The 26,531-nt window shown below is 42.4% G+C and overlaps 1 protein-coding gene across 1 annotated transcript in view; it reads right to left on the minus strand.

The window, feature by feature from the left end:
- Positions 1-417: 417 nt before the first annotated feature.
- Positions 418-26,531, minus strand: part of prex1 (phosphatidylinositol-3,4,5-trisphosphate-dependent Rac exchange factor 1) — an 83,761-nt gene continuing 57,647 nt past the window's right edge. Inside the window, exons 18-40 of the mRNA XM_023401278.2 lie at positions 26,227-26,375; positions 26,027-26,112; positions 23,756-23,895; positions 22,246-22,390; positions 21,333-21,508; positions 20,758-20,919; positions 19,818-20,028; positions 17,463-17,748; positions 16,518-16,733; positions 13,349-13,437; positions 12,649-12,731; positions 11,727-11,817; positions 11,463-11,591; positions 11,306-11,347; positions 10,095-10,312; positions 9,748-9,850; positions 7,200-7,343; positions 6,180-6,294; positions 5,470-5,536; positions 4,072-4,247; positions 3,825-3,927; positions 2,756-2,823; positions 418-2,639 (exon numbers count right to left, since the gene is read on the minus strand). Of these exons, the coding sequence (XP_023257046.1) occupies positions 2,597-2,639; positions 2,756-2,823; positions 3,825-3,927; positions 4,072-4,247; positions 5,470-5,536; positions 6,180-6,294; positions 7,200-7,343; positions 9,748-9,850; positions 10,095-10,312; positions 11,306-11,347; positions 11,463-11,591; positions 11,727-11,817; positions 12,649-12,731; positions 13,349-13,437; positions 16,518-16,733; positions 17,463-17,748; positions 19,818-20,028; positions 20,758-20,919; positions 21,333-21,508; positions 22,246-22,390; positions 23,756-23,895; positions 26,027-26,112; positions 26,227-26,375 (3,042 nt within the window). The 3' untranslated portion in view covers positions 418-2,596. The remainder of the gene's footprint in view (positions 2,640-2,755; positions 2,824-3,824; positions 3,928-4,071; positions 4,248-5,469; positions 5,537-6,179; positions 6,295-7,199; positions 7,344-9,747; positions 9,851-10,094; positions 10,313-11,305; positions 11,348-11,462; positions 11,592-11,726; positions 11,818-12,648; positions 12,732-13,348; positions 13,438-16,517; positions 16,734-17,462; positions 17,749-19,817; positions 20,029-20,757; positions 20,920-21,332; positions 21,509-22,245; positions 22,391-23,755; positions 23,896-26,026; positions 26,113-26,226; positions 26,376-26,531) is intronic.

Genomic DNA, 26,531 nt, shown 5'->3' on the forward strand with positions numbered 1-26,531 from the left:
GTGTTTTGGGGAAATTACCATGTCATGCATCTAAAGAAATTACCCTGAGATAACCTCTGCACTCAATTCCAGCCCCAAAAGAGAAGCTGCAAGGAAGGCTTTCAATTTGATGATGCATGTTCATGCAATATTCATATGTGCAGCTTTCTTCAGTCAGGGTAATGGACACCTAAGACTATGTCAAGCTGTGTTTTTAAGGTCTGTATTATCTGACTGAACACACGCGCACACACACACACACACACACACACACACACAGACACACACGCGCGCGCACTCACACGTCTCCTGCCACTATCTGAAAGCAGGAAGATTACGAGATAAATGGGAGGCAAAGGTCCTCACTAGATGGAAACCACTTTTTATGCTGGACATCACGTCTTCACGTCGATCAACAACACTGCTGCTACACTGAAAAACATTGTCATACTGTGAAGATTTTATTTACTAGCTTGTTAAGATTGCATTTACAATGATCATTTTTAGAAAGATTCCAACAAAGATGCTTTGTACAGTTATTTTCAAGCAACATAAAATTGCAAATAAAGTATATACAGTCAGGAAACATTAGAATAATGTAAATAAATGTGTAATCAGTGACATCTTTGTCCAGCTACACCAACATGCTGCAGTCATTAGCTAATTCAAACTGGTGACACACACTTAAGACCAGCAGTTTATACAATGTACAGTAAGAGCAAATTTGATATGGGACATGATGATAATGCAATTATCCACTCGGTCTTATGTGTCAGGCAGTGGATATAAATCTACATCGGCCATGCTACTGCCAGGGGATGTGCAGGGACTATTCCAACATGCTCATTTGGAACCAGACTGCTTTTAAATAAATAAAAAGGACTAAGTCATCTGCCTAATGAATGCAGCATGTCAAGGAAGATTCTTGAAATGCATTTAAAACATTTTTTCTTTAAACAAGTCAAATACTACGAGTCGTCAGTGAGGTTACACTCAGCAAAGAGAAAAACAAAAAACTTCTCTTCAAATGCACAATAACCAATACAAAATGTTTTATATACTATATTATTTCCATAAAAATAATGCATTTTAATTTATCGCATTACTCTGCTGCCATAAGACATATCCTATTTTCTTCCTCTCACATAGTTACAGTTTATATGTACAAGAAATTAAAATCTTCAGCAAAATAATGTTACTATGATTAAGTCCCGGAAAGATCCCTTTGTTTACATCACCTGCAAACTGCTTACAGTACGTTTTGCTAACACTGCGACTTGTACGGACCAATCATTGTGCTTCTTTTATTACCTACAGTAAATACGACAGACCCGAGACAACATAAAAGCCAATTTAAAAATCAACACAATGTCTTAGTTAACAGAAGGCGATCCTTCAACTAGTACATTTCCATTAATATATTAATAATTTAACAATGATTCAATATCCCAACCTGGCTGCTTGTTGACAAACAATCAGCCCTGTATAGTTTGTTTATAGCTTCCTTTGTCCTGATTCTGATTAGCTAGCTTCTGTTCATCCTTCCTCCCTTGCACTCCCTGAAGATTTCCTGATGTAATCAAATTCTATAGACATAAATAAAAATGAAGTACACAAGCAGTTGCATCTAAAAAAAAAAAAAAAAAAAGGCATGCCATTGGTCCTTTAAATACTGTTCAATATGTAGGCTGGAATGCTTTTTAGATTCTTTAATACCTGATATAGAATAAGTGAGGGATAAAAACACTCCTTCCAGACACAATAAATAACTATCCTTCATATAGTGCAGTAATACAGTACTCACACTAAAACCTACAGTAATTGCACAGTAACCACATGCAACGGGCTGAGGAAAGAGCAGCCCTGTCTCTCATCCGTCTTTTTTTTTTATCCGTCCCTCAATCCCTACTTCCATCTCTCTGTCTACTCTTTGACTTTCGGCATCTATCCAATCTGCGATCACACATGAATACCAGGGTATCCAAGTATTCCACTTCACTTGGGGTCCAAACACTGAGCCCTGGGGAACACCTGCCCACACAGAGAAAGACACAGCTTTCTGGACTTGCAGTCCAAGGCAAAATGGAAAACTTCTGCATTTAGGACAACAGTCAGCTACAGGTAGTTTGGTTAATCCAGTTAATAATAAGAGCTCCGTTATGAGCGTAACTGCTGTGGATGTTGTCGTTGTGAGGCCTCAAACTGACATCTTTCACTTACATTGTGAATATTTCACATCAGTTGTCAAGTCATTCATGTCAGATATGATGTGTAGACAGCCAAAACAGTAATACTTCTATCCGGGTTGTTTCCCAGTACAACAGTACATGACTAGCCTTGCGCTTCAGGCTGCGTCAGGTGCTCCCAAGTAACTGACATTAGTCATCTGTACAGTCTTGTTTAGTCTGTGCATTGCACTGAAGTCTCTAGTGGTATCCATGCTGGAATGATCCCTGTGTAACTGAGGCAGCGAGGGGGGCAAGGGTCTGTCCATCAGCAGTGTCTCTCGGAGGAAATCCGGTGAGACTTGCCCTCTTTTGTAACCGTCGTCTCTCATCACATCTTCCTCTTCCACATTCACCCTCTCTCTGATGATCTCTCTGAAGTGACGCTTTTCTTAGAGTTCTCCATCTGAGGGCGGCAAACACAGCTTGAAGAGCCTGTTGAAAAAGAAAAAAAAAAAGAAATTCAGATGAGAGGATCCGGCTCGTCTAAGGCTGTAAATTGTACTGAAGGCAGGGCAGAGGTGCCTGCTGGAAGTGGATTTATACAATACCTTGGGGCTGATGGAGGCATCTGGTCCATTACCTTGAGATTTTTTGCAGAGAGCTCAACTCTTGCTCCCTGGTGGAGGAGAGAACGTATGTTATAAGCTCCATTCACAGTGTAGTTAGTTCAATTACCCTCATTAAATAAACATCAAAAAATTTACAATGTGCAGAAATACTGCACAAACTATTCTTTATATCAGTGATTCCCAACCTTTTCCAACTCATGTCCCACTTGAAAATCTCAAAAATGCTGGCAGGCCACATCCAACCACATCACAATACGGAGGCCAAATAATGCCTTCTCAGAGCCCTTTTTATTTTAATGATAACGATCAAACATTCAGGACAAAAGGGTGAAAGCAGGGGAAGCTCAATTTTTATTTTTTGTTTGACATGGGAGAGATCACTTGTCGATAGATCACTTGTTTTTCAACTTTTTCAGGTTTTCAAAGATCAAAAACATAATTCATATATATATAGATATATATATATATATCTATATATATATATCTATATATATAGAAATATATATATATATCTATATATATAGATATATCCTTTGACCAAAATTGTGCCAGAAACATACAGTTATTAATATTGTGACACTGATTTCAACCATATTGCACAGCCTTAATTCTTACTAAAATTATTTCTTCTCATATAGATACACACTCACTGGCCACTTTATATGGCACACTTAATGCAGTCTAATGCAAACTAATACAACTGTTCTGCTATTAATTCTTTGACAAAATCTTTTTTTTTTTTACATTGTCATGGAGGTGTCAGTTTAATTATATGTGTTAGCATTAGCAGGTTAGTGGTGGTGCTGCAGGACATGCGGAGGTGATTCTACTTTGCCCTCTCAACATTAGACACCACCTTTAACTATGACATCAGTAATAAACACGTAACTGAATTTGGACATTTCTGACAATGTTTACATTATAATCTTCATAAAGGCAAAATTTATGGCAGAGCTGTTGTACTGAATTGTAATAGAATGACTGTATGTGAAACGACGCTACACTTGGTTCAGAGATATGACTCCATAAGGGACCCTCGCTCGTTTACCTGTTTACGCATAATGTCCATGGTCTGCATGATGCAGCGTGGAATGAGTCCGTGATTCCTGGCTAAGATCATCGCCTGCTCCAGTGTCACACTCAGGGTACATCTGCAAAGAGTGGAAAAAAACCAAAGTTTTTGAGATTCAGTGGTGCATGTCATCCCCTCTGCACTGTGTTAATCTTTATTCCAGCTGACAGTCCAGTGATACGACACAAGCAGTGTAATAATGTCTGTGTGTTGCCGGGCTGACCTCTGCATGCCTGTGCCACACATGGTGATGTGGCAGGCTCCCAGGCGGTTACACAGCTCAGAGGACACGCACAGCACGCTGACACCTGACGGGTGGCCGTGGGCACTCGGGCGCACGTTGATGTAGGACTGCATTATTCGACACAGGTCGTCCAGTGTGTTGAGGGGTCGCAGCAGCTGTGAGGGGGGAAACAAGTGAAGGTCGGAAAGGTTCAATGGTTAAATGGACAGCTAACAAGATAATACAATACAATATCAGTACTGTGTCCATCTTACCAAGTCATTCAGACAAATACTGAGTGTTAAAATCTGCATTTTATAAAACCAAGTGGAGAATAAAGCAACTTCTTTCCTAAATAGTTTCACCAATTCTGTTTTGTTTATTCTCAAGACAAGTGACTAGGAAATAAAAAAGCAAAATACGCCAAGATAATCAAATCAATTCAATTTGTATCAGAAACAAGTGAAATTATCTCACACCACTTGATTTATTTTATGGTGCGTTCCAGTTGAACTGGGAAGTCGGAAAGATGGCCGCTCTGCGCCTCAACAGAAGTGTAAGCTGTCGTTATATACGGTTTATTAGCACTTCTGTCTTATTGTGTTTTTCGTTAATTCAGTCGTACACACAGTAGAGTCCAACTTCCATCTGAGGACACGCTGCTACGGTGTGTGTATGCCCAAACTGCCACATAATAACATGTTGTTATCAACTGGCATCGCTAATAATAATAACAACAACAATAACAGGCTTCCAACTCGTTGCACTGGAACGCTGTCAACGCGGGTGGGACATCATTCCCAGCTTCTCGTCATCCAACTTCCGAGGTCAATGGAACGCAGCGTCGATGCTCAGTTTTAGATTAAGTTGAGTAACTGACTTGTTAAGATGGTGCACCAGCAGAAACAGAATGAAAACCATCACAGATAAAAGAAAGAGGTTTAACTCTGTGCAGTCTTTCTTTTGAAAGACAATGAAAACCTGAGGAAACTATGTTCTATTTAGTTTTAATCACTGGGATCTATTGCAGCTACAGTCAGTTTGGGACACTAGAATTTCCTTTCTAGTCTAATCATCGCTGCAGTTCAAATGGAAACAGTTTATAATGCTGATGTGTTGAGGTTAGTTGGAGTTAATGGGAGGAGTCTTGACGAGCTAGTGGGGGGATTCCAGTGGAGGGAACAGGACACCAGTTCATCTTACTTTTGAAATGCTTGGTTGAAGGTCTCTAACTTCAAGGCCCAGTATCTGTGCTTGCATTTATATTCAGTCACAACATTATATACAAATGGACTTGAAGTATGTTACAAGAACATGATATAAGCCTGTAATGTACACATTCTGTGAGCACAGCAAAAGCAGTAAATGGGGAACAAATCAGAGTAAGTGTATATTTACCTGGTCGATCTTCATGGCTGTGGTGTTTGAGTCAGTGGGGAGATTGGACTTCTCCAAATAGAAAGCCCTGTTGAGACACCAACATCTCTATTTCAGTTTTTAAATCTGGTTTGGAAACCTACAGATTTTTTTTCCCTCCTCCGACTCACTTTGTGCGAGAGCTGAGTCACCTAGCATCGAGAGCACTTCACAATATAGAATATGCATCTGCTACAGTACATATTTCATTTTTTATCGATGTTGCATGAGTCATTTCCTGGGAATCGGTGTGCACATATCAGAAATCACGACCCTCATAACAGGCTATTAATAAAACATGATTATGTTACAGGGCAATAATCAATAACAATCAAGGAAGACAATGAATCTAAATAAACACATACATGCTTATATGCATATACACACTTATTACAAACTGTCTGTAAAGACTCTCACTCCCAAATAACCTTGTTTAGGATTTAATATTTTATTATATGGGCAATATAGTGGATGTGGGACTTTTTTAAGGATAAGTCTGAATAAATGATACAGCTCTCACCTTGATTCTGGACCTTGAAAACAGTCAGACGTAAAGTAAAACAGCAATCTAAGCTCACTTTCTGCGTGCTTATGCAACACCATAGGGTGAACTCTCCCTTTAAGGTGAAATCTATCCAGAGTGCTAGTGAGTAAACCACTGGAGGGCTGTGATGCAGTGTAGCATAGAGTACCTGAGTCTGCGATAGTAGGCCTTGACCTTCTCTAGTGAGACCGCGTTGGTGCGCTGCTGGAACTCCTCCATGGCAGCATAGTCCTGCTGAGATACTCCCTCCGGACGCTCCAGCGCTGAGTAAAGCAGGCGGGGGGGCAATTAGTTCAACACTCACGGGCACAGACTTCTATGATCACATTGTTTCATGCCCTTGAACTTTAACCCTCACTTCAAACCTCATCATTATCCCCCCACACGACGGTGAACCTAATTTTAATGTTAACTCTGAACACCAGATCCATCGAATCCAACCAACCTTAACCATAATCCTAACCTCGCCTCGAAAATAACATTTTATATAAATATTATTTTAGCCCAGAATCACCTTATTTTACATGATTTATTTAATCCATATGAGAGGACATGTTCATAGATATGACCACACACCCACACACCCACATACACACACACACACTTCAGCAACTGCAATGTCACAAGGTGCCCCACACTTCTGCTCAACCTGTAGCCAAGACTCTCTCCAGTAGGTGGTGATGTTGATCCAAAGATCAGCACTACTGAATCTGTGTCGTAGCACTTTCTTCATAACTGAAGTACATGAGAACAATATGAGCTCTCTCGTCGAGTTAGTTTTCCGACTGGAGCTTGTATTTGGAAAATTAATGGCTATTTGGCAGACAGGTATGATGCATAATGGTATCTGCTCATACCGGCCCGACTGAGACTGATGGAGAACTAGAAGGAGCCTGGTGGAGTGTTTTAAATTGCCAATAGAAGGCTTCAGTCTAACTTAATAAAGGCACATCAAGGTTATCAGGAAATGTACATGTGTGAGAGGCTGCATAACGTATTTAGTGTATCCAAATGATCAATTCCACATAAATGATTTTGTGTTAAGACATCATCAATCGAGAACAAAAGTCCACCCTGTTTGCCACATGCTCAACAGCCTGGACCTATTCCCCAATTGGCAGTTTCCTCACTTCCTCCAGTCCCTCTGTCCCAGTCTGCCCAGTCTTACCCTTTGTGAAGAGGACGGTGTGGAGCTTCAGGCTGCCTCCGTTCTGCAACCGACTGGGCAGCTCACTGAAGTGACAGCTGTCCAGGTACAGGGTGACCCTCAGGGCCTGTCGGCTGCCCTCCACCTGGTAACACACCGGTGTGTCTGCAACACACACACACACACAGACAGGGGAGACGTTAACAAGACTTGTATTATACTTTTGGCTGTCTGAGCAACTCAATAAATAAACATGAGAAGTGTAAGGCGCTGTAGAGTTTGTTACCTTCAGATATTTTGTTAACGATGTCTACAGAGCGACAAATTCTGCATTAATAGTAGAGTAAGTGACAGTTAATTAATAGTGAAGATTTATAGTGAACACAAAAGTGCCTCTGCGTACTGTCCTCTGTGACTGGATGTGTATGAAAGTCTACACAAAAAATCTCACACTCTTATAGTGCAGGTTTCCAAATGTCATTAAAGACAGAACTGCTGCATTAGTGAGCACCATCCATCTTTTCAAATGTTTATTATGTTTTTCCTACAATGACTTCATAAAACCACAGTCACTGAAGTCGTATCAGAAGTTCAAACCCTCCAGAACTGAAGGTGGAGAGCTCACTGATTCTCCAGCCTTCGCTCTGCCGTGACACTGCCACACACAGTAATGACTGCACACACAGTAATGGAAAGAGTGACAAAAGTCTAGTTAAATATAACAGTAGCAGTTACCTGCAGATTAGTCACGTTAGGAAAATCAGCAGTACACATACTGTTATGTGTGTCAGCTGTTATTAGTGTAGCAGCACCTCCCAAACATCTTTTGTGTCCAAATGATTGTGCAGGACGAATTGACAAAGGTTGATCCTTGATATCATCATGTGCAGCAATGACATATGTTCTCTTTAGATATTTATGTTGTTGTCTGTCTGATGTTTTTTTAATCTTTTAAATATCATCATGCAACTAAAACAACTGCAGTTTAAAAGAATCTGTTCACACGGTACCTCTCGCACGCAGAGAAGTAACCTTTTCTAACTCTACGAACAACATGACTGGTAATGATTCATAAGTCTGACTCGTGCTGATTCCTCCTAACATTTTCCGACTGTGAGACATGAGCAGTTCTCAGAAAATGGAAAAGACGACCTTTACTGAGGGACCTCCAGGGTCAGCGCTCTTTCCTAGAGAACCCATCAAGCCGTAATCCTGTGGAATTGGCTGTGATGCTTCAGGCTGAACTCAGGGGCCATAGACTCCGCGGTGCTTACATGACTCCACCTAACCTATAGCTCCCAGCTTGCTGAAGATGCCATTAGTAAATCAATACTGTCCGATGGACGCCGCCGCCGCAAACCATCTGCCGGCGCTCCAGCAATCTGAGCTGAATATGCAACTTCAGGAAAGCAGTTAGGTTAAAGTGGAGAAGACAAGGTCTGCACTCTTTATCTCGACATGCCGGTCGCATGTAAAGAATATGACAGTGAGAGTCATTAGTTTGCATGTTTGTGCACAATATATGCATGTGCACTAAATACTTTCTGCTGCTGAGTGTGAACCTGGAATAGTAAATCCCTGCCTCATCCACAGCTTTGCCTCCTAAAATGAGAAGTGCATGTTGTGCGTTTCCTTTGAGCGGCAATCTCTGCAGGCCATATTGAGGCAGCTGAAAAGAGGACTGATTCAGGATGCGGTCGTCCTTTGTATCTGCTGGCTTTAAGGGCTTCTGGTCGCCTGCAGCACTTTCAGCGAATACAGATACTGAGGTTATTAGGAGGCACAAAGGTCTTAAACTTTATATACACGGCCATGTAAAGATTCTCACAGTGCACACTTTAAACAAGCCTCACTCTACTGCACCACATCACTGCGTTGAAAAGCTTACTCTGAATTAAAATGTTACAACCTTGAGTGTTTTGGGAGGAGAGAAGCAAACGTTCATGCTTTTGGAGCACATTTTCATGCTCCAAAAGAATATCTCCCCGCTGCAGCACAGCCTACATGCTGATACAAGAATATAATATATGTGTGTTTAATTGTAATGCTCGAAACCGACCTGTGGCCCTTTGCTGCATCTCATCCTCTCTCTCTCTCTCTCTCTCTCTCTGAATTTCCTATCTCTCCTTCACTGTGGCTATCAAAATAAAGGCAAAAAAGGCCCAAAAAATAACTTTGTGTATATCTTTGGGTGTTTCCTCCACATATGCGCAAATGTTTCATGTGTCTCAGAGCAGCACTCAAGTTTAAATGAAGCCCTTCACAGCCCGACAGGAGCGACCGTGTTATCTGTGATAGACGGACAAAGAGGACTTTAAGAGACTACATGTTCTGTCCTTGTTTAAGATGATTTATGGAGCCATTATACTGTTGTTTTAGCTCCCTATTCAGTTTCTCCACTGCAAAGAAAATTAAATCTGCAGTGGCAAAATGACAATTTCACCCTCAATAGCTTCCATACATGCACATAATGGAACTCTTTTCAGAGTTGGTCAAACCATACAGCTGCTCATTAGCAGCAGTCTGGTTTGAATGGGCCAAGTCAGTCTTTGTTGATGGAGTCTCTTACTTGCGACTAGACACTCATCCTCCAGTTGCCTGAAGAACACAGTGACTTTGTCCAAGTCCAACAGGGCGGCCTTGGTGTCCTCCAGCATGGTCCGCTCCTCCTTCTGTCAGAGGAGAGAAAGACACCTCAGAGGTCGCACCAGGAGAGTTCTGGTGGTTGTGACGACAGCTGCGTGACTAGAAAGCCATAAAGACCCAGGAACGCACCACAAATGGATGGATGCAACCGGAGATGCAGACCATTACTGTGTTTGTTTAAAACTGTGTCAGGTAAGATTTTTATTTTTAAAAATACATAAATTAGAAATTCTGTTGGTCGTCAAATGGAAATATCAAACCCGTCCTCACCAGGTGTGGTGCCAGTGTGGACTGGAAGTGCAGTAGGACACCGATGACGGATATCTGCTCCAGCCACTTACGGCTGGTCTCCTTGCCGTCTTCCTGGTACTCGCCGGCGTTGTTGAAGCGCGACCGGAACGCCGCCAGCAGCTGCTCGGCCAGCGTGCACAGGGCGCCCGTCGCTGCCTGGCAGAAAATCACGTCCCGTCGCAGCTGCAGAGACGTGTCTGGTTTTGGGGAGTGGAGATAGGGAGATTTTGATGTCAAAGAGTGATGGAGGGAGTTCGTCAGGACACAAAAGGGGGAGAAGTTATGGAGAGAAAATATGAAAATGGAGCGTTCAAAAAGATGAGAAGGTCAGCGAGCAGGAGAGGGAGACAGCCCGATCTCCCACTCTAACTTTCCTCATTACACATTTCTTGGACTTCCTCCAATACATATACTTTATTCCATTAGCCTGGATCCCCGGAGAGGATATCTCCCATTAACTAACACCATATGCCACCGAGCACAGTTCAAAGTGACTGGAGCATCATGTGCTTCCACACCAAACCCCTTTCTGTACAAACAAACTGAACAACTGGCCTCAACCTGGACATGATCCTGCTCTGGAAAATGAGAACATGGCAGACGTCTCCGTCTCTTTAGAATCATTTAATTACAGTGGAAACTAAGTAAATTTAAACATCTGCTTTATCTTTGCTAATGAAGCAGACGTGATGAAATTAAAACACACTTGATATAGGACTATTATAGTCACTGTTCACTGTTAATGTAAACATGGACGCGCACTTTTTCAAAGCTAATGTTACAACATGAAAGAAATACAGAGAATAACACGAAAACCTCATTAAATGGTGAAAAATTCCACAGACACTGGATTCTTGACATTTTAAATAAATCATTTTTAAAAATCTAATCATCTTTGAAGATGTTTTTCAGGACCTGCAGATGTAGAACTGGCTGTAATTTCACATGATGGATGATCTCATTTGCAAAAGGAGAGAAAACTGTTGGAATCATTTTTAAATACTCCAGTTATGAGACCTTTCCAGCTGCCGGAGACCGAGTTCTGCTGAGTGATTGCGTGGCCAGCTCTGACATCTCTTCGGGTAAATTTCTGGAGAATTAGAGCCGGGGTTTTATCTAGTTTGATTATCTGCCTCCAGCTGGCTCTAAGTGTGAACTGCTTTGTGTCTAATAGTCACATATTACTCTACCTGTGCACTTGAGCAGAGCCAGGAGAAGCTGGTTCTTTCCATCTGTGGAGGTAGAAGGAAAACAAGATGGAGTGACTGATTGTAACTGTATACGACCACATGGTAGGAGTGTGTGTGTGTGTGTGTGTGTGTGTGTGTGTGTGTGTGCTCCACTAACCGTCCACAAATCTCTGCAGGCTCTCCACCAGCGTTTTGATAGAGTTGGGCAGGTTCCAAGGGTCCTCCTGGATGTTCTTCTGGATAATGTAACGACAACGAAGCGTCCAGTCTTCTGTTTGACGAAACTCTGTTCACATAAAACCCAGGAAATGTGTGAGTGTGTGTTGTGTAACAGTTCTATTAACAGAAACGTGTCGACACGCCCTTTCACCTTTCAAGCAGCAAACACAAACACACACACATAAACAAATACAGCATGTACCTGGTTGGCTGTGGTCTGAGTAAAAGTGCTTGGTCTCCTCACAGGCCTTGGTCATGACAGGTCCTTTGAGGAGGCTGTTGATGGAATCAACCTTTGTGTAATAATCAAAGCAAACACACACACACACACACAGAAAGATCGTCAGGTAATCAATCAATATTACATCCCTTATATTCTGCACACATTTCCTTCCTTTCTTCTACCAGCTCCCTAATTTCTTCCTGTGTCATTCAAACACACACTCACACATGACTCTGTAGTAACGTCTGGCATGGGTCTGTCAGCATTAACAACAACAAGGCTTGTGTTTGTAAGCCCCCATAGCTGCTGTTTCCATGTGGAAAAAACTATAGCAGCCAAAGAGGGGGCACCCCACGTGGAGTCAAACAACATCAAATGCTGGTAAGAGGAGAAGAAAAGAGGAATTGGTGTCTTTAACTGAATCAACATATTGGTGAAAGCTTGTGTGTATTTGTGTGTGTGTGTGTGTGTGTGTGTGTGTGTGTGTGTGTGAGAAAGAGAGAGAGAGATAGAGAGAGGAGAAAGAGGGGAAGGTGGGGGAAAGAGAAGAAAAGAAAGAAAGGAAGTCAAGCGAAAGATGAGAGAGAGCCCCGGGATCCTGAGCAGAGGACAGAGAGAGAGCTGCATGAGGTAACTCAGCCCAGATGTTGACTGATTACTATCACAATCATCTGTCCCACATGGTTAACGCTGACGTGTGTGTGTGAGTGTGTGTGAGTGTGTGTGTATGTGTGTGTGTGTGTGTGTGTGTGTGTGTGTGTTCTTCACTATCTTTCAGTTTTACATCTTCTGGCTGTGTTTAAACTCCAGTAACATTAGATGATCCACATTTCTTCTTTTGTGAATAAAGATTTTGAAGAAGAAATTCAGCTTTTACTCCAGACTGAACCCTGGAACTTACCTGGTTGAAAAGGTGCTCGAGGCAGCCGTGCAGCTTGTCCTGTTTGTCTGAGGGAATCCTCATGTCACACGGCAGCTCATCCCCTACCAGCCAAACAAACAAAAAAAACAAAAAAACAAAACAAAACGTTGAGGAGAGATCACACTCTTGGACATCGGCGTTTGTTGCACATATTAAACAAGTTAATGTAAATCCTGATGCATCAAATTAGAGAGTATTCATTTCACCACAGACTCATTGTGGGCTGTTTGTGACGTCAGACTAATAAAGACGATGTGATAAACAGCAGTGGTCACATACTTGGCTCACTGCACAAAAAATGCGGCTGTGGGGGTTATGAAATGTTGTGTCTAAAATATCTGACCACAGTGACCTCAAAGAGATGTCTACAGTGAAAGCATGACATTTCATCAACATTATCACAAAGTAAATCATCTGTTGTAACGCAAAACATCCATTATTTCTCGTCTCTGTTTGACACAGAGGAAGCATATGTTTGCCTCAGCCGAGCTTATGTTGTTTATGTTGAATTCACGTTGGACAATGACACATTTTATTCTCAAGCGCCTGATCTGAAATGATCGTTGTATCACTTGTAATCCAAATGTACTGAGACAAAACAACATGTAACTGACTAAACACTGAGACGTTTCCTGGATAAACATCATCAACAAAAAAAAAAAAAAAAAAAAGGATTTACCTGATCCCATCTCATCACTCCCCAGGTAGGAGCTGTTACTCCGCACGCTAGTGTAGGACAGGACCGAGTCTCTGTTGCTGTTGCATTCGCTGCGATGCACAAAACACACACACAAACAAACAGTTAAAACGCGTCATGCGGCCGAGGGTTCATTCTGCTCTTCGACCACAGAGGGGATTTGGAAAGCGGCGTCTTGTAATTATGCTGCCAAATAATCCCTCTGATTGTAAATGCCTTTTCTGATTTACAGTACGTGAGACCAAAGGTAATTAAATGTTTCTCACAGTAATAACCGCCTCTGGTTTACACAGAGAGGCATTCACTCAACTGTAGCTGCGTCAGACTCCAAAACATTTGACTGATGGTAAATATATACATTAGACTTTAAACTCTGAAATGGAGCTCACCTATATACACAGATACTTTTATAAACACATGCTCCGTTTCAGTGCTGCCGGTGTGTTACGGCGCAGTAACCAGGAGAACTTCTGCCTTCCTCGGACAGTTTTATAAAAAATTATTCTGGTCTGGTATTTATAGTCGTACGTCTACGTGAAACGACATGATTACCGGGAGCATGTGGAAGATTTATGTGGCTCAAATTATACGTCGCTTTAAGTGAGCGCGCTCGCGACTCCCCTCAGAGGAGCTCTGAATGATTCACAAGCGGAATTACCATGACAAACGGCCTATGAGCGACTACGAGCTACAAAACGACAACACCGGCTTTGTCTTCCTTTTACTACTATGCGGCTTGGCTGGATGACAAAGTGGGGGAGTCGGGGGTGGGTATCAACCTGCCGGGGTTTTTCTGCGGTCCCTAATGTGTGTGAATATGTGTTTGTGCTGGAAGGGAGGGAAACTGGCTGCACTGGAGCTGCTACAATTACAGGGAGAGAGTGAGTGTAGCCATCTTTTAGTAGTTTGGCTTGAATTCTTCACTGGCTTTTTACTCACAGACACACAATCATGCAAACACACCATCACACACTCACAGTAATATGTGTCTATGCACTAGCAAATCTAGACATGTTGTTTTGTTGTTTGTTGTTTTTTTGTCTGCTTTCCCTCTATCCCCCTCCTCTTATCATACTTCAATCCTCACATTGCTTTTATTTGTTGCCTAATATAAACACAATTCCCTCAGTCCCGACGGGCCCTGTACTATTCCCCTTCTGGCTCTCTGCTTCTGCATGGGGAGTTGTGTTTTCCACCTGAATTCAGAGACATACACACTCTGTCTGTCCCTCTCCCTCTCCCTCACACACACACACACACACACAAGGCTGATTTCCAAATTTAGCCTCACACACCTCCTGCCAAAAGTGTGAGCACCACAGGGTGATGTATTCGCAGCTTGAAAATCAGGTGAGAATGCATTCATAAACACACATTGGGATCCCAATGAGCATCTCATTAACCGCTTCCTCTGAGGTTGCTTCTGTAATTGTAGCCATGTCCCATTTGCATTAAGGCCTACTGCTAAAAACTAAAAATGCCAGCCCTCACTTGAATTTTTCAGTGTGGTGTTAATGGCCATATGCAATGCAATGCACAGTGAATGTAACTTGGTTTGAGATGTGTAGAATGCGTATTGGACTGATTTTGAGCACGCTCTTCTCTGAGGAAACAGAGGTGACGTACAGCACTCTCTGGCATGTTTAGCTAAGGAAGGAAGATCAATCACTTGAGATACATTCTGACGCCGGAAGTGAACTGCAATCCGTCTTAGCTGGATCTGGATCTGGATCTGGATACACTTTAGATAATCCTAGATGCCAGACAAAAGGCCTTAACAGGGCCATAAACACACACACATAGACTTTTGAGAGCCAACAGAGTTACAGATTTATGACGGACACAGTGTACCAGAGTTTGGAACGGACGCTACTTGACGATAATTTCTTCACACGCTCTGTTCTTTCTGTGTATTTCTGTCTTTGACCCCTTGTGTCTGTGTGTGTGTAGAAGCCAGTTTCTCCTGTCCTTGTTCTCACATTATGTTCCTCACAGGCTGTACTCGGCCCGTGACCTCCGACTGTTGAGCTCTGCTGTGGTCTGTCACCACCTCAGGCTTTAATGTCTGATTATCTCAGCAGGACACGCCACCCACCTCTAAAACACAGTAGCGCTTTTCATCACATCCAAAATTTCACAAGTGGGATGATTCATCAACGTTCACTATGGAGCTTTGTAGTGTTACCTTGAACAGAGTATTTTTTTTCCACTGGGCTTTAAAACCCTGACTAAACACCTCAGTGTGTGTGTGTGTGTGTGTGTGTGTGTGTGTGTGTGTGTGTGTGTGTGTGTGTGTGTGTGTGCGTGTGTGTGCACCACACGTACAACAGCCAACATTTTCCTTTACATTTTATTGTGATGAGGTAGCTGCGTTTCACATGCCGTGGCCGGGTCTTAATGACAGAGTGGGTGAGGAGGCCGCGCCCCAAACATTTGGCTGTATTATACACCAGCCCACCACACCAACAACCAATAACTACATCTTAGTGGGTGGTGGAGGGTGGGGCTCAGTGGAGCACGGCCCAGTGAACAGTGCACACACACACACACTCTTTCTCTCGCTCACACACACACACACACACACACACACACACACACACACACACACACACACACACACACACACACACACACACACACACAAACATCTGAATGAACTTGCAATAAGTAAATGACATAACCAGATCTGACCAAAACATTTTGAAGTAATTTTTAGCCCTCCATCTGGGTTAAGATGCCAACATCTGGAATGAGTTGTAGCCTCCGAAGGGGGGAAATGAGCAGCATTATAGGTTTGTGGAGTAACGAGGGAGTTCGAAGGTTGTTCGTGTTTTATAGAGTCCACAGTTAGAAATCTAGGTGTGAGACAAAGGTGTCCCATGTCTCCTTTCTTGTGTTTTATAAAGACGCTGCTATACCAGGTGAGTATGGATTTTTCCACCAGCACAAACAGTTAATTATAATTTATATCAGGCAGCTTATTGAGAAAAAAGGAACAACATTATTCTACATTATTAAATTCAAATGGATTCTTCTTTTATGAAGCTACTCAGGTCCCAGTTTCTAAGACTGAGAATTTTCCAGGTTGCATGTTACTTTCAATAACTTGAGTCTGTTTGATTCATTAGGGACACAGTCTTTGACCAGTTACCTGTAGGAGTCCCTGTAGCTCATTGTGTCGTGACCCGAGTCCTCCTGGTCCTCCTCGTTCACCTTGAAGCAGACTCTTTTAATACCACCTTGCTCCACTTTGTCCTGGTCGCAGCCGTCCTCGCAGGGGGCCAGAGATGGCTGACTTGGCTCGTAGACCGGAGGCTCGCCGCCTTCCCCCTGGAGCTGCGTGGGCTCGGTGATAGACGACAAGAGGCTAAAGAAAAAAGGAGTTTTATTCCAAACATGAGATATTTGTGCAGTATATTCTAAATATTTTTAAATGTATAAATGTCATTAGGGATATAAAGCATCTTGGAATCATCAGGACACTATTATTCTTATATTTATATTATAATACACTGTGCATAGACGCCTTCGCTACCAAACATCTATTCATTCACGCTGTCACACCCCTTCCTCGGCACGGACACACAATATGTGTCTCTTTCTCTTGATGTTATCCTGGCCTCACTCCCTGTTCCTGTACTGGGGCTCGGCCCGTAAATATTTTGGGCCTGAAGAATGTTCCTTTTGTAAATCCTCGGCTTTAAACAAGGCAAAGGGCAGACAGACAAAGACAGGCTGACGAACAGCCTCAGGAGGCTGCTGTGGGGATAACAGCTCCGAGCTTTTCATGCAGAGATCTCTAAATGTCACTGTGAAGGCTACGAAAATAGTCCACTCACATATAAACACCAGTGGAATGACAATATTTGATAACGTCACCAGGGTGTTAGAGCTAAAAATATTGTCTGAATGGATATGAGTAAACACTTTTCTTTTTATTTGATAGATGACACCTTTCAGTGGAGGTAGATATGAGAGATAAATATGGAATAGGCCGAAAGAAAAACAATAATATCCATATTTATATTTTAAAAAAAAGGTTTAAAGCTTTTCAGTTGCACAGGATCAATGTGTTTATATAAACTATAAGACTTACACATCGATCTGAGCGACGTACTGCCTCATTTCCCTCACAGCAACGTCCAGCCGGCTGTACAAGTGAATGTAGGCGTCCTGTGTCTCTGTGTCTTCCTGTTTGAGCAGGAAGCTCAGCCCGCCTTCTCCGTGGACACTGCGGCGACTGTCTGTCAATCCCTCGCCTCCGTCCACGGCCACATCCCCACCGCCATCCGCCTCGTCCCCTTCCAGGCCGGAACAGTTCCACGAGGGAGCTCCCATGCTGGTCACACAGTGTTGGGTGTGGGACATTGGGTTCAGTTGGGCTACAGAGGAGAGGAGAGGACAGGAGAGGAGATGAGGGGGAGGAGGAGGAGAGGAGAGGAGAGGAGAGGAGAGGAGGAGGAGAGGAGATAAACAACGTTAGCAGTGGCTAGATGAAAAAGATTTCACTCTGGCAATTATATCTACCCCAGATGTTCAAAGCCTATGAAGTAACTCTCTTGTCTGTTCTCCATTTGGACTTGATGAAAAAAGAAAAAACTTCTTATGCAACCGATACACACAGCGAGGGAAGGATGCAAAACTGTTTACTCGGGTTGAAAGCCAAACTAAGCTGCAATAACCTGACATCCTCTAAAACTGCAGACAAATTCTTGCAATTCTTCCAATGAGCCCAGAGTGTGTACTATTAGTAAACAACAAACACTAACATTAAGCAGAGAAACCCTGATTCATTTCATGTGCATTCCACACATTCTTTAAAAAAAACCCAGGGTATTGCACTGCAAGTGGAAATATTTTCGTCACCTCAGGTAACAATCCTCATAATTTTATTCTCTTTCTGACTGCAAAACTGAGGGCGAAAGGAGAAAACATCATCCCCATGACTGTCGGCAGATCACATACAGAAGAGCACCGAAGCCGAACGTCTCACCAGTGCAACTGCTAGGCAGATGTCTGACTGGCAGCTGGTGCTGAGAGGAAAGATGAGGACGAGGCATCCTGGAACAATGTGAGCAATGCTAACTGTCTGCTGTCTGTCTAGACAGCTGTGCTGCATTCTCATCTATGCTGAGGGAGGAGGGAGTTCAGCGGATAAGCCTCAAGACTCTTTATTAACATCAAGCTGCATCATAATTTACAGGCATGTAGTTCCTTTCTATCCTGGACCATTCTGCCCTCTGTTTTATTATTGGTGATGTTTATTGTTCTCATCATTGCACTGTTTACAAGAAGGCCGGTTGGTCCTCTCTACCTTTATTGGGAAATTACCTTCTTATATTAAGTCTCTCTTGGTCAGATCAGTTGGTACGCATCAAACTCGGTCACATGATTGGCTAACACTTGATGTACCTGAGGTTAACTCTAAATTTGGGAAGACTGCATTTGGATTGAATGCCCCAATTACACAGAATAAGCTACTGAGCACTTTAAAAATGTATAGTTTTATAAGTTATCCACATTTTGGAAACTTCCCAAAACAGAATGCAGTTGTTTAACCGATGAGATTTTTTTTTTATTTACTGGATGAATGGCATCGTATATGTTTTAAATTTTCCTTGTGAGTTATTTTTATTAAAACTTTGTAATTGTATTGTTAATTCTTTTTGGACTATCTGTTCATGAATTGTTTTTATTATGTTTTTTATGCACATTCAGGTCTCTCTTGAAAATGACATTTCCATCTCAATGGGAATCACCTGAATAAATAAAGGTTAATAATAATAATAATGATAAAATCGGGGCATATAGATAGAAGCCATGTTACTTCTTTTTGTATCTATGGAAAAAGCATTTTTAAGACGTTTTTCTCTCTTCTTGAAATTATTCCTTGGTGAAGTTACATTCAATTTCTTGTTCTCTCTTGTTTCTCTCCCCTTTGACCCCTGCAGCTGCAGCAGCAGCAGCAGCAGCAGCAGCAGCAGCAGCAGCAGCGAGTGAACAGCACACATTCGTGCGCTGCCTCGAGGCAACCATCTTTGCTGACATTATTCAGTCACTTCTCATGTCAATAACATGCGTGTGGCCCGACGTTAATGGAGTCTTAACGACAAACCACTCATCTGACTTACTATGAGCGTGCTTGTTGAGACCTAATGGATACTGTGGTGGGTGGGGGGTGGGGGGTTACCATTCACTCTCTCTGTGCTGCATGATTTAAATGGTCATAGAGGGTAATTAGTCACAATGATCACTGAGCGGGTGTTAAGTGGGTTAAGATGTATTACCATGAAGGGGATGGATCTCAGTGAAGCTTAGATTAAGCAGTGGATATGTGACAGATTGTACTAATGTTCAAATCTTCTTGGATATAGGGTGTGTGTGTGTGTGTGTGTGTGTGTGTGTGTGTGTGTGTGTGTGTGTGTGTGTGTGTGTGTGTGTGCGCCTCTACCTTGGTCAGGATCCAGGCCAAACAGGGAGTTTTTGCGCCCGAAGCGGATGCTGAAAGTCCTGCCAGCAGTGGTAGTGCTCTTGGGGTAGGAAACCTGCATCAAGTTGACGTGGCAGTTGGTGGGAACGAAGTCCATGCAGCCCAGTGGGTGAGGGCGAATGCCGGCCTGTCTGAAGGAGGGCCACACCTTGTTCCTCAGCTCTAGGGCAAACTGGGTGAAAAGGGAAGAAATGATGGCCTGCGTGACTGACAGCTCTAATATCTGTAGTGTACGTTTTTAACAAGATAATTTTCACCGACCACCAAGGTCATGGTCGCTGTAGCAGAAAATTAGACATGGAGATACAACACATAATGACAGACAAAATGAGGGTTAATAATGTAATGTAACTGCAGCTGGAGAGAGCTCTTGTCTTGCGTAATGGAAATTTAAGCTTAAGGACAAGAGCGTGTGTTTAACTTAACATCAGATTTATTATTAAAGCTTTAAAAGTGTAGTTTTATGTACGAAGTTGCTGCATTTCGCCACAAGATCATTTTTTATGAGTGTGCTTAATCGATGCTGATGTATGACATAAGGCCCAACAATGAATATACAGAAAAATTAGAATCACAAGAGAGGCAGCGTTCGATCAACTGAAAAGCCTCTCTGAGTTGTTCTAAAAGCTTTAAAGAGCATGTGAGCACGTTAATGTGTCTGGACAATAAGAAACATTATACAAGCATATTGACAAGAAGAGAAATAGATCTTTTTTTTTTTAATCTGAGGATATTGAATGATGAAGTTATCAGAATTATATTTCAGTCACATGTGAGTAAAGAAACTGTGTCAATATGAATCAGTAGGGGACTTTTCTATGTGTAACAATTCAAATCTGATGGTAGTCCATATGTACTTTATGTTTGAGAGAAAGCTGTTGTCGTATACGTGTCTTACTACCTGCTGATAGCTGCTGATACGCCGTCGGATACTCTCCAGCTTGGTGTCACAGATTTGTCTGAACTCGTACTGAGGCATGGTAACAACTCGGTCGCTCTGGGAGATGAGCTGGCTGCAGTTACGAACAAAGTGGCTGTCATCACCAGAAAATGCCTCTAGGATCTGTAGAGACAAGAAACATGGGTAAGGATGGATCACTCCTACAATAAAAGTTTAGTCAATCGCATCAAAAAAAAAAAAAAAAAGTTTCCTAGTGCAGCAACATGAGGAAACTGTATTTTCCATGTAGCTAAACATTCAGCTTTCCAATACTAACAATTGAGACCAGCGGTGATGCCAAAAAACCCCTCTGCTGCTTTCAGATCCTGTCATAATAATACTACTTTGATAAATATCAGTGACGCACAAATTGGTGAACGGCCAGGTCTGGATCTTCCATGATTTTATGATTACACAACAACAAGAATGACCTGAGCTGACCCCTGAGCTGTATCCATTAGATTTTCATTACAGTGACAGTTGCTAACTAACCCCAAAAACTTTAACCAAACTCCAACTCATCCTTCCATAACTACCTTAGCAGTGAGGCTGAAGCAACCTTTGGGCTCCACCATCTTCTCCAGCACGTGGCTCTTGATGCCGGCAGTGCTGACGTACTCGTAGACCACGCCGTGCTCCAGGTGGACGTTATCTACCGTCAGGCTGACCAGAGGCAGGTCGTTGGAGAGGGAGAGCCTGCTCAGCCGCTGATCTGTGGGTCACAAATTCAATTTATTTGATAAGTTTAGCATTGTGAAGTAAGGGGGAAAAAAACACATCTTGGATTAGAGTCATGGCTTAAATGTTATTAGCACATTCGAGATGCAAAAAAACCTCATCATCTTTAGACAGAAATACAATGGGTTTATAAATCCCTTTAGTCGTGACACGTTTAGTCATGTTAAGGTACTCAGTGCACTGCACGTGTCAAGCGAGCTTACTCTGCCAGCACTGTAAGCACTGTTCCTAGATGACGTCCTCTGACTGTAGCGTGAGCCGATGTAATTTCCAAACTGAGAATTTTCTATATACAGAGAAAATTACCTCCTGCTGAAGCCACTTTTTTTTTACTGACACAGTAACTATAACCCGATTCAGAGGTCATCTGAAAATAGCTGTCTAGGTGGAACATAATGTTTTGATGTAATGTTTTTGGCAGTGACAGATGTTTTTTTTTTTTGCATCAAGTCTGCAATCAATCTGCAGTCACACACAAAGCAGCTACAGTTTATAATACAGAACAGTCCCAACTAAAACTAATGTTTTTCCAGACATTTGTTTTGCTGACAGATGGGCCACAAATGATATTTGAAGTTATTATTAGCATTACATCTGATTCTGTATTAAAAATCTGAGCAGTAACCCCTAAATACTCCTTCATCACAACTCTTTTGAAGAGTACATTCAAATACAATGAACATTTTCAGAGGATGTCACCTCGGGTCCTACCTGCTCCATTAGTGCCGTTCCCGTCCTGGCGGTCAGAGCCGTTCTCCATCGGATAAGGACTGAAAGGACTCTCCTCCTTCTCACCTGCACCTCCTTCTCTTTGCAGCTCCTCCACATCCTCAAAGGCACGGTACACCCACTGACACTGCAGGAAACAGATTAGAGCAGAGCAGTTATATTCAGAACGCTTGCAATATGCAATAAATTATTATGGGAAATAATATGAGGAACTGAGCGAGGGAGGAAGTGAGTGTGAAGTGAGCAGAGAAACTTTTAGCTATGAAGCTTTAGGTGTACTTTATACACAGAATGTGGAGGAAATAATGCCCCACGGACGTAGATACTTTTCACCTGACAAGGTGGTCAGGGCTGATTGCACCACCCTGAACTCAGCAGTGCAGCCAGCCACATCAACGACATCCTGGTAATTCATCCTGCTGTTAAATGAACCAGTAAACATTTACTGGAATAAGTCCAAAATAAGGCTGCTAAGCTGAGCCTGTTCACCGGCTTTGTGCAAAGGGGGGATTTATCAGAGGAGCAGGCCAGGCTAAACAAAACAAAACAAAACACTGTACTTTATACAGTAAGGAGGACACCCTACTCTGTCTGCAGCCTTGTGAAATACTGCCTGGAGACATGAACTGCTGCTGTAGGAATGTCAAAACAAAGCTGACGTGAGTTTGATATTTTTGACATTAGCCATGTTGTATGGAGCGTAAACACTAGAATCCAGTCATGAGTCAATTTTGGAAAAAGAAAGCTGCGTCTGCAACTGCTGCTTTAATACAGAATATAAGTAAAAACGTTCTTAGAAACAGTGATTCAAGTCGTTTATTTGTTGCTTTGGGCTGCTCTTTCGCTCTGGGCAGGATTGTATTTTGAGCAGAAAAATGTCCAACTCTCACTACAAGTAGCCCGCAGCAACATCGACAACCAGTGATTTATGGTGGAGTTTACTAGGCCACCCAATGTTGAAGCCAAGAACGTTGATGAAATGAAGAAGCTCTTGTTGTCGTTGAAGTTTTAATATGTCTTTTTTTTCTCCTCCTTTTCAAACACTAAGTTGCTGTAGCTAACTCTGGCTCCAGCTAATGCTAATTATGTTTTATGTAGCGTCTCAGAGCAGGAATGTCTGGGTCACTGGGGCTCTATGGTCTGTCAGCATGTCAAATGTGAGTTTAGAGAGCTGTCCCACTTTGTTGAAAGATTTGGTGAATTAACCTCCAAAGCTACTACTGATACTCATCATGCTAGCTTGTGGCACTATGTAGTTTGTATTAAAAACAAAGCAACTCAGGGAGCACTCTGTCACAGTGAGAGCCATAACAATCCATGCACTGTAAAATCTCACTGGATAGAGTGGGATGATGTGGCTTGTTGGGAGTCACAAACTGTATTTCTTAAAAAAAAAAAAAAAAAAAAAACTCAATAAATGCCCCATTTACTATACAAACTCTGCTCAGATGATGGTTGTGTGTTAGTGTTTGTTCTCCTGTGTCCCTCTCACCATCTGTGGAGGCTCCTGGTGTGTGTGCTGCGCAGTGAAGTGCTCCAGAACCTCTTGGTAGTCGCTGTGGTTGACGTTATTGCCATTGACTTTCAGGACGACCTGGCCGGGCTGAAGACCCGCCCCCGCCGCCTCCCAGCCTGCGACATGTCAACAGAGGATCAGAGGTGAAGGGTCACAGGGTGGTATAAATACAGTGGAAGTGTATACATTACACTGCGCTATTATGAAAACATGAAATTCAAGTAGGAGAAATGCAGGAGTTAAAAAGTATGTCTCCCACATCCATAGAAAAAAAATTATCCAAAATGTTTAAATCAAATAAATTAGTTTTTTATGTGGAAATTAAAAATAAACAAAACAACTCAATTCCCGTATGTGGATATAACCTCGCCCCTTTTGTTCCTTCAGGAAAATAGCAAATCACTTGGCTCAGTGCTGTAACACGCTGTCCCAAGCTGATGGCTTTACAGCCTGGAAGTCCAATCAACACCTCCATCATCTTCCTCTCCTCTATCTAAAAATACCAGTGCTGGCATCACTTGCACCCAGGGTGCCAGCAATTACCTAACTCTGGGGCTACTTGACCCATGCATACATAGCACACAGGGGGACTGATTTCAGAACAGAAAAAAAAACAGCTTGAGACTCTGAATTCAGATGGAAAAAACTGCTCCTCATAGACCAGCAGAGAGCCAGAAGTGATACAGGACACGAGGAGGAAATAAAGAGAAAGGAGAAGGAGCGTGGAGAGGGAGGGGAAAGAGGAGAAATGGAGAGAAGTGAGAGAAAGTGAAGAAGTCCCTCTGCCATAATAATAATAAAAAAAAACTAAAAACCATGAGATCACATTCCTTGGCCAAGCAGCAGCTCCTCTCCTCGCTGTTTTTGTGTGTGTGTCCTCCGCTACTTGAGTCTGGTTTACACATTGGGAATTAACACTCATCCAACTCGTCGTAAATCTTTAATTTTTCTATGTAAAAGTGAGTTTAAGCAGCAAAAACATCTGGTTAAGAGGTGAGAAGGAACAATGGGAAAGCAGAGGAAAAGTATGGATGTTTTTTCAGATACCTATTGCACTATGATCACAGAGCAGTGTGTGTGTGTGTCTGTTTTAAAAGTAGACTTTGATCTATTAGGGTCTGAACCCTGACTGCAGGCTGCCTGGACGACAGGTGGTCATAAAAAACCCTAATAGAGGACTCACTAAAAGCAGAGTGTAACAGGTGGTTAGAGGCTCGAGTTACCTCATCTTTCCCTTGAATTTTCCTCAAATTATTTGTCTCTCTGACACCGTAAACATTTCGCAGTGCTTTAAGTGAGACCGATGCTGCAATAACAAGGTCAGATTCTTACAAATCTATTAACAGATGATCCAGTGCAGGTCCTACACAAAATATATGTCTCTTGTAAGTGAATTCAAGACATATTAAGTTTATGAGACCTCCCTGGGAGCTGTGAACTGTTAAATCACTCAACAGATTACTGTTCCTTTATGGAGATCCTTTTACCTTAAAAACTATTTAGTGCACTTTCATGTGATTGATCAGCTCTACCTCTCTTGCTATGTGAGCTCAGCAGAATGTATCAATATAACAGAAACGATGATTAATGATTATCTATGTTTACATTTTTACACAAAGTTTAGTTTGGATGATGACAAAAGTATCATTTTCTTTTATATTGGTCGCTTTATCATTGGTGAAAATTAAAGTGGAACTCCACAAATTTTACACATCTAAATCTAAATATGCGTAAAAAGTTTTATACAACAAAGATTTTTGTGGCTCTAGAGGGAATCATGCGAAATGTGATCAATCAACTCAAGTGATGTCACTCAGTTGGAGACATCGAGTTGATCTGAAGACTACAAGTTTGAAATGAAGAAAAATCCAGGGTTAGGAATTTAGAAAGTAATGATTTCATCCAACCTCTTGAGGTTAAGAGCTTAAGGCTACATTAGCCGCTATAAACATATCCAAACCTCCAAACAAACTGTTAAAGGTCGAATTATATTTTGAGTAATGTATGTTTTAGCAATGAAGAAGAATGTGTGGATAAAAAAAAAAAGACAATATCTCTGGTTCTGCTGCATCGATTCTGATCCTTTTATAAACTGTCCATCATGAGTCTGAAAATGTCACAGAAGTCCTTATCGTGGTTGTTATTCCCCACATGAAGTAGTAATCCTGAAATTCATCCACAACCCCTGAAAAGGTTTTATTGTGGCGATCGAACTGGCTCAAGAAGTCTGTGGAATTTGTCACTCACCTTTCCTGACAGCGTGGACGTGAGGAGGGGCAGAGCCACACAGTCTGAAGGAGAGGCTGTGTGGGTTGTCAGGGATCTTCACAATCCTGGAAGAGAAAAGGCCAATCAGACCAGTGTGCACTGTGTGTGTGCTGTTTGGTGTGTGTGTGTGCGTGCGTGCGTGTGTGTATGTATATGGCTGTGTTTGTGTGTTCCCTCACTCCTTGGCCTTGGTGGCGACCAGCAGCCGCAGGGAGCGTCGTATGCAGAAGGCCTGGCTAATCATGGTCTCCACCTCGGAGAACGGCCTGAGGAACAGCAGGTCCTCGTTGATGGTGTAGATCTTCCTGCCCACCTGCAGGCCAGCCATCTGGACGGACAGACGGACAGACGGGAGACAGAATGTGTTATTTTTAGGTTGGTACCTCGTTTCAGCTCCATCTAAATCCCACCCATTCGCACAGTGCGATTTTCAGATGCGGGATCGCATTCGACCCACATGTCACAGTGAGACCTAAACTGTGAG

This window comes from Seriola lalandi, unplaced genomic scaffold, assembly GCF_002814215.2.
Source record: "Seriola lalandi dorsalis isolate HSWRI2012SDOR001 ecotype SW California unplaced genomic scaffold, Sedor1 jcf7180002053574, whole genome shotgun sequence".
In the NCBI taxonomy this organism is placed as follows: Eukaryota; Metazoa; Chordata; class Actinopteri; order Carangiformes; family Carangidae; genus Seriola; species Seriola lalandi.